We start from the raw sequence: 12,855 nt of genomic DNA on the forward strand, positions 1-12,855 counted from the left end.
GGCCTAGTCGGCCATCATTGGAAAGAGAGGCCCATTGGACTTGCAAACTTTATATGCCCCATTATAGGGGAATGCCAGGGCCAAAAGAATGGGAATGGGTGGGTAGGGAAGTGGGGGGCACTAGGGGATAGCATTGGAAATGTAACTGATGAAAATATGTAATAAAAATATTAAAAATTAAAAAAAAAAGAAAAATGGAAGCAATAATTGATTTTAGATCAGACTATTGAGTTAGACACAGAATTAATGTGCTCAGCCACAGGGACAAGTGACAAGCTGCTCCATGGCCTCTCCAGTCCTCAGGCATCTTCTGTAACTGTCAGAAAAGATTTATAGAGAGGAAGGTAGGCAATTCTCTCCTCAGATATGTGTACCCAGGTATAGGCACTCTATACACACACTGAACACATGCACACACACACACACAAGATTCACACACCAAACACATACATACACAATTATAACAGACACATACACCACGCTCTCATACCCCACATCATACACAGATACTCATACAATACACACATATGCACTCACATCATACACACATACTCATACCAAACACACCCCCCCCACACACACACAATTCACATCACCCAAACACACACTCATACCACACACATGCCCACATCAAACCATATATATTCATCTCCTACATCATACACAGACACTCAACACATATACACATATATACTCACACCATACATATATATTCACATTCACACTTATACCACACCATACACACTTATATACTCACACTACATACATATACACTCTCATACACATACTACACACATATATATTCACACATACACACACAAACAGACACATCAGCAAAGAAGTGCAAAGAAGACTTGGTAAGTTTTTCAACATTCTGATGTCAGCAAATCAATCTCTTAGCAACAATGGTACCAAGAAAGAACATCTACCATTAAAGCTCACAAGAAAGAAGTGGAAGTCTCAATGTGTGCCTTTGCAACCATACTTTTAAATGAGCAGGGCTAGTCTAAGCCAAGAAGAGGGAAAAGAAGAGTCCAATGTGTCACTATACCACAGAACAAGCAAGGATAATTAACGATTTGAAGGCAGACAAGAAACAGTTTCATTTAGGAGAAAGATGAAAAAGGTTTTCAAATGGTCTCATCATAAATGAGTTGGTAGGTAATATGAAGTAGCAAAGATACAGTTATAAAATGTGCAGTCAGATTAAAATGAGAAGCGAGAGCAAAGCACAGGGAACAGAAGTAGGAATGAGATAACCCAGGTGTTCAGTATGAAGATGGGCTCCAGTGTGACACCATGAAAGTGACACTGGGTACAGATATTCTCAGGAAGACTGTCATTCCTAAATATGGATGTCACATAGTTATAACAACAGTCACAGAGGCATTAAAGTCATTGGTGGTTCTTCTGAGCAATGGTACTTTTTACTTTACCACGTTGCTATCTGCATTCCCTGAAGATCTTCATGTGGGTATATTTTAAAGAAGGCTACAATTAGTTATAAATGCCTGTCCTACACTCTCCTCTGATTTTTATAAACTTGAACTATGAACTGCTTAAATCTAAGGAAAAGGCCTCAGTGGTATGCAGACTTCTGTTCTTTCTGAACTCCTAGCACTGCACGGGACACAGCAGCTCAACAAGCAGATGCATTATGAATAATGAACAACCAAGCAAGGCAATGCAGACAGAGGAATGGCACTCTTTTCTGTCAGAGGTGGCTAAGCTCTTCCAGCAGGCAGGCAACTCTGCTACTTCACTATGATTTTAGCATTCTTCACTCATTCATTCTTGTGGCCACCTCTCCTTCTTTCACACTTAGTTCTTATTACAAACAGATGTACACCATAGTCCCATCTGTACCTTGTGCTCTACACTTGGCCAGGCAGAAGCAAAACTTAAAGAATGGAACAGATGAATGGATAATCCTTACTATCTAGCTGCCTGGTAAGACTAGTAACTCTCTGAGCTTCTGATGGGATTCCCACATCAATACAAAATCATCTTAACTTGCATCGTAGCAAAGACTAACACGAAAACTTAAAGATTTCTGTTCCCCAAAGGCATGGACTATAGTGAGACTTTGTACCTATAGAGAAGACAGGCGTGACTCCACAGGAAACACACCCTGGCTTTGCCATTGCACCAGCTGAATGTTTTTGAACCTATGGTTGAATGTGTCTTTTAGTTTTCTATACATAGCTAGAGATGGGTCTATGTTAGAGTAACATTTCCCAAAACTTTGTAAGTACATATAAAAAAACAGAAAAATAGTTAAACTTTAATTTCAGATATTTCCTTTGAATTTCCAAACTTCATAAAATGTGGCTAGAGAAAAATTCTATTAAACAGCAGAGATTCTTTTAGTTATTACAGTGGTCCATAATTCTATATAGTTGTTTCCTCAAAAATCGACAATAAAAAAATTCCCATTCAAGTATACATTATATTACAAATTCTGCAACAATAGCATCTTTCCCATAGTTAAGTTCTGAACTGTACACATGCAGGGTCATCTTTCAAGAATGCAGTTCCTTGTGTATCATTTAACTTCTAACCACAGCATTGCCTTTGGTTTTTCCTCTTCTCATGCCCCCCCCCCCCGGTCTTAGGTATTGAGCCTGGTGTTCTGAACATGACAAGCACATGCTCTCCCACTGTTCGATATAACCAACCTTTCCTATAGCCTTTATGGAATCTTCACTACAGGTAGGTATCATGGTCGGCAAAGGAGGGAATACATGGGGAAATCAGACACGTATCATTTCTTCAAGGAACCTGGGAGCCTAAAGAAATTTTATGGCAAACAGCTGAAATGGAAAGTATAAACTGACAGTGCTATTAGATAAAGTAAAATGCATATTGTTTTCTGATTGCCGAGGCTGGGGTGTCATATAAGCTGACCTGTAATGGGTTTGGGGAAAGACTGCAAGCAGAGAGTAGAGAGAATATATATGTGTGTGTGTGTGTGTGTGTGTGTGTGTGTGTGTGTTCCAGGAAGAATGTGGAAGGCCTACTTAAGGTTTCACAGCCTAAACTGTGTCAATCAGGTTAATGTGGAAGAAAGAAGCAAGAGACTGTCGCGTGTCTGTGCACACACATGCACACATATGTATGTACACATGCACACACATGCACACAAACACACAAACACACAAACACACACACACACACACACACACGGGGTGAGGAGGCACACAGGATGTGTGCTTCAGGAAGTATGGAATGGTAGCAGCATTGTTGGAGGAAAGGATATCTATTGCTTAAGGCCAAGGTGGCTGAAGTCAAAGGTGATACAAGGGCAAACCCCAGGCAAGCAGGAAATTACTAGAGTCCACAACAGTAATGAATATATTCTAAAGGCTGGAAAGAGATGCTGCATGCAAGTGCTGACCCAAATTTCTGCAGCACAGTGTAAAGGTAACTGAAATTTAGAAAAACAGACACAGCTGAATTCAGATTGAGGGGAAACTTGTATAGAAATGGCAGAGAAAGTTAGGAAATGAATGAGAACGATGCTCTTACAAGACAATGGGCCATGTTGAGCTTAGGAAGCTATCAACATCATGAATGAGAAGAGGACAATGAGTCTGAGAAAGAGAAGGGAAAGCTGGCAGGGCACTGGGGTGCAGACACATGTGTGGGATAGCTCATCTGTTGAGGAAACACACAGTGTGACCTCGTGGATGATAAAGCTGAGGCACAGAATCGTTTCCTGAAGTTTGCTCGACAAACACTGTTTCAGCTGATGTTTAACAGTGCTAAAAACCAGAAACTGAGACAAAGCCTTCTACCCCAAATTGATTTTGCTGGTGGGGTTTTATTACAAGAGAAAGCAAACTAGGGCAGACGCCTTGTCTTTCTCCACACTGCTTTATCCGTGCCCATTATCTTCACCTTTTTGTTCTATATCCACTCTATACAACACCACACTGTTCTTTACTTGAGAAATTGGCCCAGGAGATGCTGACTAAAGCAAAATTCACACACAGGATGCCAGGACGGGAAAGGTGCCTATGATGAGTCTATCCAATAACTTCTTTCATTTATAGAAGAAGATTAAAATATAATCAATGGCAATAGTGCCTTACTCTCATTCTTTGTAAAACACAAACAAGCAGTATTCACAAACAGATGGATGAGGGATAAAGAAGAGAGGAAAGAGAGAGAGAGACAAAAAAAAAAAAAAAACCAACCTAGACCCTGAGCTTTCTCAGTGCCAGAATCAGGTGTCACTGAAAGATAATCTGTTTTACAGTTAGTACTACAAAGTACTTCGGGATCTTCCCCAAAGTCACCTGAGACACAACCTCTGATATTAACTTAGTCTACAGGAGAGGAAAACTCATGCTCACATCGGACTCTGCAATCTGAGTTTCTAAGCTGGATGTCTGGTGCCTCTGGTGTTTAGAAGAGGGTATAGAATCTGATGGAACTAGAACTATGTTTGTGAACTACCATGTCTGTGCTGGCAACTACAGTTAGTTTTCTGACATTGTAGTGGGTGCTCTTAACCATGATTGTTAAAATGTTACAAAGTAATTGAGATGATATGATGCTTCTAAGTGAGCTTTATCATATATAAACACAGACATATAAGTGGTTACACTTGCAAATACTAAACTCCTAAACAGACTATTTCACTTACAGCAATAATGTATGGCCTGGAAATTAATGGAGTAACTCAAGTGGTATTAGTTTAAGAACTGAGTGTGTGAGGGGACAACACACTGCGGTAAGGTGCATGGGCACCAGCCCGTCATGGTGCAGCGGAGCTCAGAGGATAACTTGTAGATGGTTCTCTATCATCATGTGGGATCAAACTCAGGTCATCAGGCTTGCCAACAAGTGCCTTAACCAGCTAACCCATCTCACCAGCAAACCTAATAATTAAAAAAAAAAAAACTTTGTGTATCAGTGAAAATTTAACAACAAAGTATTGTTGGTTTCTATAGAGCTAAGTAGAGTTTATCTAACAGTATTTCCTAAAGCATGTACCCTCAACATTTTACTGTTAAGTAGATTCAGGGATTATTTTTGTATTAAGAGACTCTTAATATATAGTAGCATTGAATATACTATAAAACTTTAAGTTTAAAGCAACTGGCTGTTTTAACTTTGTGCATTATTTCTCAAGCTTATCTACACATAAGACCTTTTTTTTTTTTCTTTTCAGCACTTTACAGAATAACTAGTATCATAAGAAACTTTCATCTATGATTACAGAAAGAGGAAAGTTCAAATAAGTAGATGCTATGCATACCATGTTTATTAGGTTTTGGAATAAATACAATTTTTACAACAGGTTTGTTTTTCAGGTTTTGTGATTTTCAAAGGATTTGTTAATAAGGCGATTGATTGCTTAAGGATGTAAGAACCCGAGCAAAGGCAGAATGCTGAGTAACCCTTCCCCCACCGCAAATAACCAAGATTTCTCAGGGTTGACTGGGGTTTCACACAAAGCAGGTCAGACAACTGACATAAAATAAGAACTGTGCATGCATATTTAACTCTCTAAAATCACCTCCAAGGCATAGAGAAAAAACAGCAAAAGAAAGCCACATCATTAAAAAGCTGATATCTAGCATACTCACACTGCCCATTCAAGCTTCTCGTTCTTGATTGAGTTGTACAGAGCCTGTAAATAGAGGAAATAAGATGAAATTATTCTTTTTGTTCTGTTCCATATGCTGAATTGGAGAGAGGAGCAGAGTCAGAGCCTTTAGCAAACATCTGAGCAACTTCCACAGGCCTTTACAATCTCAGACTTTATTAGCTGGAGTGGCCCGGGGGCTTTGAGTTGGGCTGCATGACTCTAGAAGCTGAAGAATTCACAGGGGAGGCAAATGAGCAGCTCAGGGAACAAACTAAGTGCATGTGCCCAGAGTAAACAGTCTTTCATAAATAACACACTGGGACATATATATTTTGCTCAGTGGAATTAGGCTATGATCGAACTAAAGCAGAACATTCTATTTCATTCATTTAAAACATGGTCTCACAGGTTCATAAATCAGGACTTAAGGGTAGTCATAATGCTCAATAATGGAAGAAATGTGACTCGTCTCGTGCTTCCTGGGGAGACACATGGTAGAGGGCCTTAAGCCAGATATGGAAATGCATCCTGAAATAGTGTTAGTTTCTATCGTAACTGACTCGATGTTTGTTTGTTTATTCTAAAGTCAATTCTCTCTATAGTTAGTGAGTGATACTTCAATATACATTTATTATATGATAAAAGAGAAAGAAAGCTTCCTACAGGCTTAGTAAAACAGAGACATAATCATATTAGCTAGCATAGCTTCTGAGAACCAGTATCCCATATAAAGCCATTGTGGTCAATCTGTTCATCTATAGCACCTACCCAGGAAAATGCTTTACTTTAGAATTAGACAAAATAAAGAAAAGATAAATATATTTCTAATATGCAAAACCATGGCAGAAAATAATACAGGAAAATAATAAAACTTACGGTGGTTGAACTTTTCCCCAATAAGGTCTCAGGCAGTTAGAGCTTGAATGCTCAGCCATGGCTATCTACTCTGAGCCAGAAAAAGGGCAGCGTGAGGGTGTCACAAACCATCCAACCATTTGTCAGACGAGGAAAGGCAGGCTTCAGATGGTTGACTGAGTGTGCACATGTCAGCAAAAGGACTGTATGCCAATAGAAATTCTCTTCCTATTAGAATGCTTCCATATTAAGTGGAAGTACATTGAAACTATAGATTCTGTCACTGTGACAAGAAAAGCAACCAACAGGGCTCTCTACTCAAAAAATAAAACCAAAACCAATACCAACCAACCAAACAAACAAAACCAAAAATATGAACCCACAAAAACTCCAAATATAAAGCTTTTAAAACCCTAACACAATGCCACAGATGGAAAATCCCAGGCCATGGAACTTGGCTTTAAACCAGAAGAGGTAGTACACACTTCTAAGCCCAACACAAGGGAGGCTGAAGTAGATGGATTGTAAGTTTGAGCTAAGCCTGGAGTAATGACAATTTCAATGCCAGTCTGAGTTATACCATGAGACTTGGCCTCAAAAACGGGGAAAAAAAAAAGAATTATGAACAAAACGTCTTATCAGTACTGTTTATAAGCTTGCCTTCAGGCCATATTGTATACCTGAAACAAATTTCCTACTCAGATTTGAGTTCCTTCCCAAGATAATATGTAAGATTTGCAAACATTAAATATTGCAAATGCAAATATTCTAAGACATAAAAGTCTGAAACAATTTCGGACCCCAGCATTTCAGATGAGGAATACCCAATCTATACTATCAAATTCCTTTCTGCATTGTCTCCCTGTAGCACATGAAGAGACATACCAGGTAGCTTTCTGCCAATCCTACTTCTAGTGTTCCACACTGACATGCCATATAAGAACTGTGACTTATTTTTTCTCGTTTGATACACTTCTCATATAGCTCAAGCTAACCTCCAACTCACTGCATGAGAGCAATCTTGACCTGTTTCTTGTCTCTACCTCCCGTGTGCAGAGAACATGAGGCCTACATCACCCACCTCTCCCTTTAGTGTGATATTCCGGATTAAACTCGGGGGCATTGTGCATGGTAAGCAAGCACTTGATCAACTGAGCTACATTACATCCCTAACTCAAGAGTTCTTTTAGCTTCAAATGTCGAACACTGAACTGAATGTTAAAGGCAAGGGTGAGTTTTTGTAGGTAAATTATAAAAAGATATGAGCAAAACTAGCCTCCGAGATGCAGGAATTAAAACTCTTTATCTTTCCTTTCTTTACCTCCTCTTTCAAACATCTCCAGTGTTTATTTCTCTTATTTCTTATAAGAACTGTCCTCTGTAAGCAGTGCATATGCATACCTTTGAGTTCCTATGTAGGAAAACAAAGGGTTCTTTCTTCCAGCTCCAGCTGTAAAAGGTCCAAGAAGACTTTCTCACTGTGGTTTAGTTACCTAGTCTCTGGTGTACTGTCCATTTGCTAGTCAGAAAATGAGGTTCTAGGATAGGCTGTTCTTAAGGAGAAATGGTGTTGCCTGTGATGACAGGACAGTCCAGGTCTAGTGACTAAACTAGGAAAACTCTCCTGGACTCTGCAATATTCTGAATCTGTTTATGACCCATTCAGCACCACCAGAATAAAAACTGAGTAATGTCAGATTAATGCCACTGGATATTCACCACCTCTAACTTCACTAACCACTCCCCTACCCCAACCTCCTGCCAGCTTCTCTGAGAAGTTTCTGTCAAGGTTCCTATTGCCTTCTCCTTTTAGACAGGGGAGAACCATCACAATGGAATTTCAGAGCTGAAAGGGACAAATACCACCTTAGAAAGGACGTGGAAGGTACAATCCAACAGGAAGGAACATCACTCAGGATTCTGCAGATGTCTCACAAACTCTGAAACAGCCTTCCTCCTTCCTCATCTATTCTTTTTTGGATTCTTTTGGTAGTAAATTGAATCTAGGATCTTTCTAGCTGTATTACCTCTAGTTTCCTATTTGCATTGACTCTCAACAAATTATATGTTTTCTTCCTGATCCTAAGTTTTACAGCCCTGTATGTTCCTGCCCTAAGTTAAGGATTTTGGGGAAAGGCGAAAAGATTTACGATTCTTTCAGATGCGTTCAAATAATGCTGGGCACTGGAGGATTCTATTCTTAAAAGATAAGCTTCACAGAGAGTCACTGTTGCTAGGACAACATGTTTCAAGTACTTTTGTCAGTGAGGACAAGCCTGCTAAAATGACCCTGTACCACTTATAATCAAATGTATTGGCCATGTGAGTGGCTAAAATTGGAGGTGCAGGCTACAGCTCAAGAAAATAACCTGGGAAGGTGGCTCAGTTAGAAATGTGCTGACTGTGTAAGCATGGGGACCTTGGTTATGAGTCTTGGGACCCACTTTTAAATAAATGCTGTGCATGGTAACATGTATCAACTCCAATAACTGAGAAATGAAGGCAGGTGGATTCCTGTTACTCTCTCCAGATGAATCAGTAAACAGGATAGGGAGTGCCTGAGGAAGACATCCAGCATCACTGATCATTGGATTATTTTGTCTTTCTGCCTCTGTTTCTCTTTGTTCCTTATCTCTCCATCTCTGCCTGCCTGTCTACCTGTCTGTCTGTCTGTTTCCCTCACCCACACACACAGGTACGTGTGTGTGTGTGTGTGTGTGTGTGTGTGTGTTAACCCTTCACTTAGCTAGAGAAGATTTCGGGATTTAATGTCCTGGTAGGTTGTCCCCTTCCCCTTGAATTAACAGCTGAGATAAAATAGAAAGAAAAAAAGTACCCAGGCCCCATCCATATGAATCCACACAGTGAAGTGATGCCTGCTGAGGAGGCTGAAGAACATACCCCACAAAGAAAACTGTCTCCTAATTCTCAAAACCTCTGAATATTTCCTTATATGGCAAAACAAACCTTTAGATCAAATTTAAAGAGTTTATGATGGGGAAAGTCTGTGGGTGGGCTCTAAATGTAATCACAAGTGTCTTCACAAGAAGGCTGAGGGCAGTTTAAAGAAGCAGAAGGGAGAGCAAGAGAGAGGCACCAGGAGGGTGGAGTAACACAGTATCAGCCAAGGTTCCCCAGCAGCCAAGAGCTGGAAAAGGCTAGGAACAGATTCTCCTTTGACCTCTCGGAGGGAGCACAGCTCTACCTTCACACGAATCTCAAACAGTGCCATTCTCCAGAACTGTCAGAGAATGTATTTCTGCATGTTCTAGATACAATGCTTCTGCGGTCAGTTGTTCCAGCAGCCACAGAAAACCAAAGTGCTGTGGTATGAATGAAAGGTGGGTATTTTAATAAAAGCAATGTGTAGAAATATTTTACGTCAATCCCTAGATAAAAGTTTGATTTACTTTATGGATATCATTTGAAAGTATGAGAGTACACACCAAAATTTGTCAAGTAATTCTACAAATAAAGAAAAATGTAAAATTTGGACCCTACCCTACCCCCAGATGCCCAGAGCTTCCCTTGAAAATTCTGTATGAATTATTAACAAATATTTCAAATGCCATCAGACGTGATGTATGACGCCCTAGCTAAAATCAAAATTTCTGCAACTTATCCCAGGAGCTCTTGAATGATCCTCTGACACTGAACAGGACAGATGGTTCGTCAAATCTGAAGACAATTAATTTTAAGAATGAGAAAGCAAAACAAGTTGTTTAAATTATAGGAATATGGGAATTTGGTTTAAATTTACTTTAAGTCTTTGTTCCTTACTTCTGATTGCTTTTCAAAGATGATAAAATGCCATGTTATTCAAAGCTTAGCACCTTCCTGGCAGCCCACACAGGCTCGGCAATCTCTTTCCATTACCACATTGTATAATCAGGATTCTCTGTTTCCCCAGAAGCACATTTTGTGTAGTTGATGGAACACATATATTTTAGTTAAAGCATCTCTAAATTCCAATGATGTTCTTTACTCTGCAGATCTTGAATAATTATGAAAAGCATGGAAGATGCTTACACAGCTTCCATTTTAACTGAACCTGATAATGACAATAGTAGAATTTATACTACCAAGGTTCTGATTCTCTGTAAATGCCCATATTCCTGATCCCACTGGAATTCACCCAAGACTAAAGGAGATAAAAATCACGAACCATCTAGTGGGTACTCCTCTCTTTGGCTCACATTCAAGGCAACAAACTCATGCCTAAATCAGGATTGTGTTTTTCCATGTCTATAATCAGATCCAATTTTCTGACCAAGCCATCAGATAAACAGGGCCAAAATTTTTGTCCTGGAGAATTAATTTAACTTTGTGCTGTGGTGCATGTACAAACAAGAATAGCAGCCACAGGGATATCTAACCACAAACAGATAGACCATCACAGATCCACAATGAAAATAGGAAAATGTAGAAGCCCTCACCTTGATGACAATGAATATGAGGAATAATCATACAAGTCACCGTGTAATAAACATTTTTAGCACTTTGTAGAGACTATGGAGGCATTATGGCAGGTACAGTCGAATCTACCATCACTGCCTTCAAGGGTAAAGAAAATAACATTTACTGCTAATCCTGCCTGACTTTACAGAGCTGAGAACTAGTCACCTGACAGACTCTATAAACTTACTTCTCACATACAACATACAAGACACTTTCACACAGTCGAGTTAATAAATGACATTGCTTTATTTATGTTTTCATAGAAAAGTTCATGGAAGCCAGGCAGTGGTGGTGCACACCTTTAATCCCAGCACTCAGGAGGCAGAGGCAGGTGGATTTCTGAGTTCGAGGCCTGGTCTACAGAGTGAGTTCCAGGACAGCCAGGGCTACACAGAGAAACCCTGCCTCTAAAAAAAAAAGAAAGAAAAGAAAAGTTCATAGGAAAGAAATCCAGAAATCTTAAAGAAGCTAAGAACACAGGTAGATGGCTCTAAATTGTCTATTGAAACCAGATAATTTAATTTAACTAATGGTTAATCTTGACTGTCAAAAACAATTCTCTTTTTGAAAAAGTCTTTCCAGAGACAAATTAAGATTGCAAAGTCTCTGATCATAAAGTATACTTTTTAAACAGGATAATGCTTCCCATACAGTGTGTGTGTGTGTGTGTGTGTGTGTGTGTGTGTGTGTGTGCAAATGTACATGTATCCCTGTGCATGTAGGGGTTCATGGAGACCAGAGGTCTACATCTAGTGTCTTCCTCCATTATCTCATCAATTTTGAACCAGGGTCACTCACTAACCCTCATCAGTTAAGGTAGGCTTCTGGCCAGGGACCTCCAAGGATCCACCCACTCCCTTCCCACCCCAACTGCTGGGATTATAGATCTGTACCTCCATATTCAGCCTTTACATGGATTCGTGGAACCGAAAGGCAGGTCATTTTGCATGAGGATAAACTGTGACAATTGATCAGCACGTGGTTTAATAATCTCTTGGTGGATTCCTAAAATGCAGACATTAATGGAGGCAGTGAAAACTAGGTGACAGGGCCTAGATCCAGGATAGAGATAACCAAAGGCAGTTGTCCGCTGGGGTCATACTTGCTCTGACTCCTTCCTGTGCATCACAAGGTGAAGAAGATGCTCTATGCTCATACTGTTCTGAAGAGGTTCATGGGGCCAAGTATCTGGGAACTGAACCCTAGAGACTGAACTTCTATGAGCCAATGATTCTTCTGTTCTTTAATTCTTTTTTTTTTTCTTTTTTGTAATGTGGTCACAACAATATTGGGAAAGTAATTGATTGGTCTTTGTTGTCTACATATGCAACCTGAGGGGATAGCATAAAGTTACCTTCCTTGGCTCTCTTTAGCTCTCTGTCTATGATTTTACTTTGGAACATAAACAAAAATGGGCTCTTTTCCTAGTGTTTCATACTCATCTATTTTCTTGTGCTACCCAATAATACACTCACACAGACACACAGACACACACACAGAGTTATCATTAACTGGTAGCATTACTATCTTGTTCTAAATCCCAATTATGGATTCCAAGAATTAATATATATAATTATTAATTTATAAATTAAAACTTTTACCCCTAGGGAATATATTCTTATGAGTAAAATATGTTTCCCTTGTAATTTTATAAATTGAGAGAATTACACATTATAACAGATATATTCCATGAACTATATTTACAATGAATATTATGCTGTTTTATCACCTAATCATGACCCATCCATTCATCCTTCTATTTTATCATTCCATCTTATTTATCAGTGTATTTAAATGTATATAGTATCCAGGAATGGTGGGGGGGAGAATTCCTGTAATCCTAATACTTGTGAGAGGGAAACAGGAGAATCAGTTGTTCACACTGGAGTACACAGCAAGAACATGGCTAGCATGGGATACATATGACCCTGTTTCAAACAACA

At 39.4% G+C, this 12,855-nt stretch overlaps 1 protein-coding gene across 9 annotated transcripts in view; it reads right to left on the bottom strand.

Annotated features, from left to right (window-relative positions):
• Positions 1 to 12,855, bottom strand: part of Psd3 (pleckstrin and Sec7 domain containing 3) — a 508,951-nt gene that overhangs the window by 86,549 nt on the left and 409,547 nt on the right. For all 9 annotated transcript variants that reach the window (XM_029480436.1, XM_029480438.1, XM_029480437.1 and 6 more), the window contains one exon: positions 5,598 to 5,641. In XM_029480436.1, coding sequence (XP_029336296.1) covers positions 5,598 to 5,641 — 44 coding nt within the window. The remainder of the gene's footprint in view (positions 1 to 5,597; positions 5,642 to 12,855) is intronic.

Source organism: Mus caroli, chromosome 8 (assembly GCF_900094665.2).
Source record: "Mus caroli chromosome 8, CAROLI_EIJ_v1.1, whole genome shotgun sequence".
In the NCBI taxonomy this organism is placed as follows: Eukaryota; Metazoa; Chordata; class Mammalia; order Rodentia; family Muridae; genus Mus; species Mus caroli.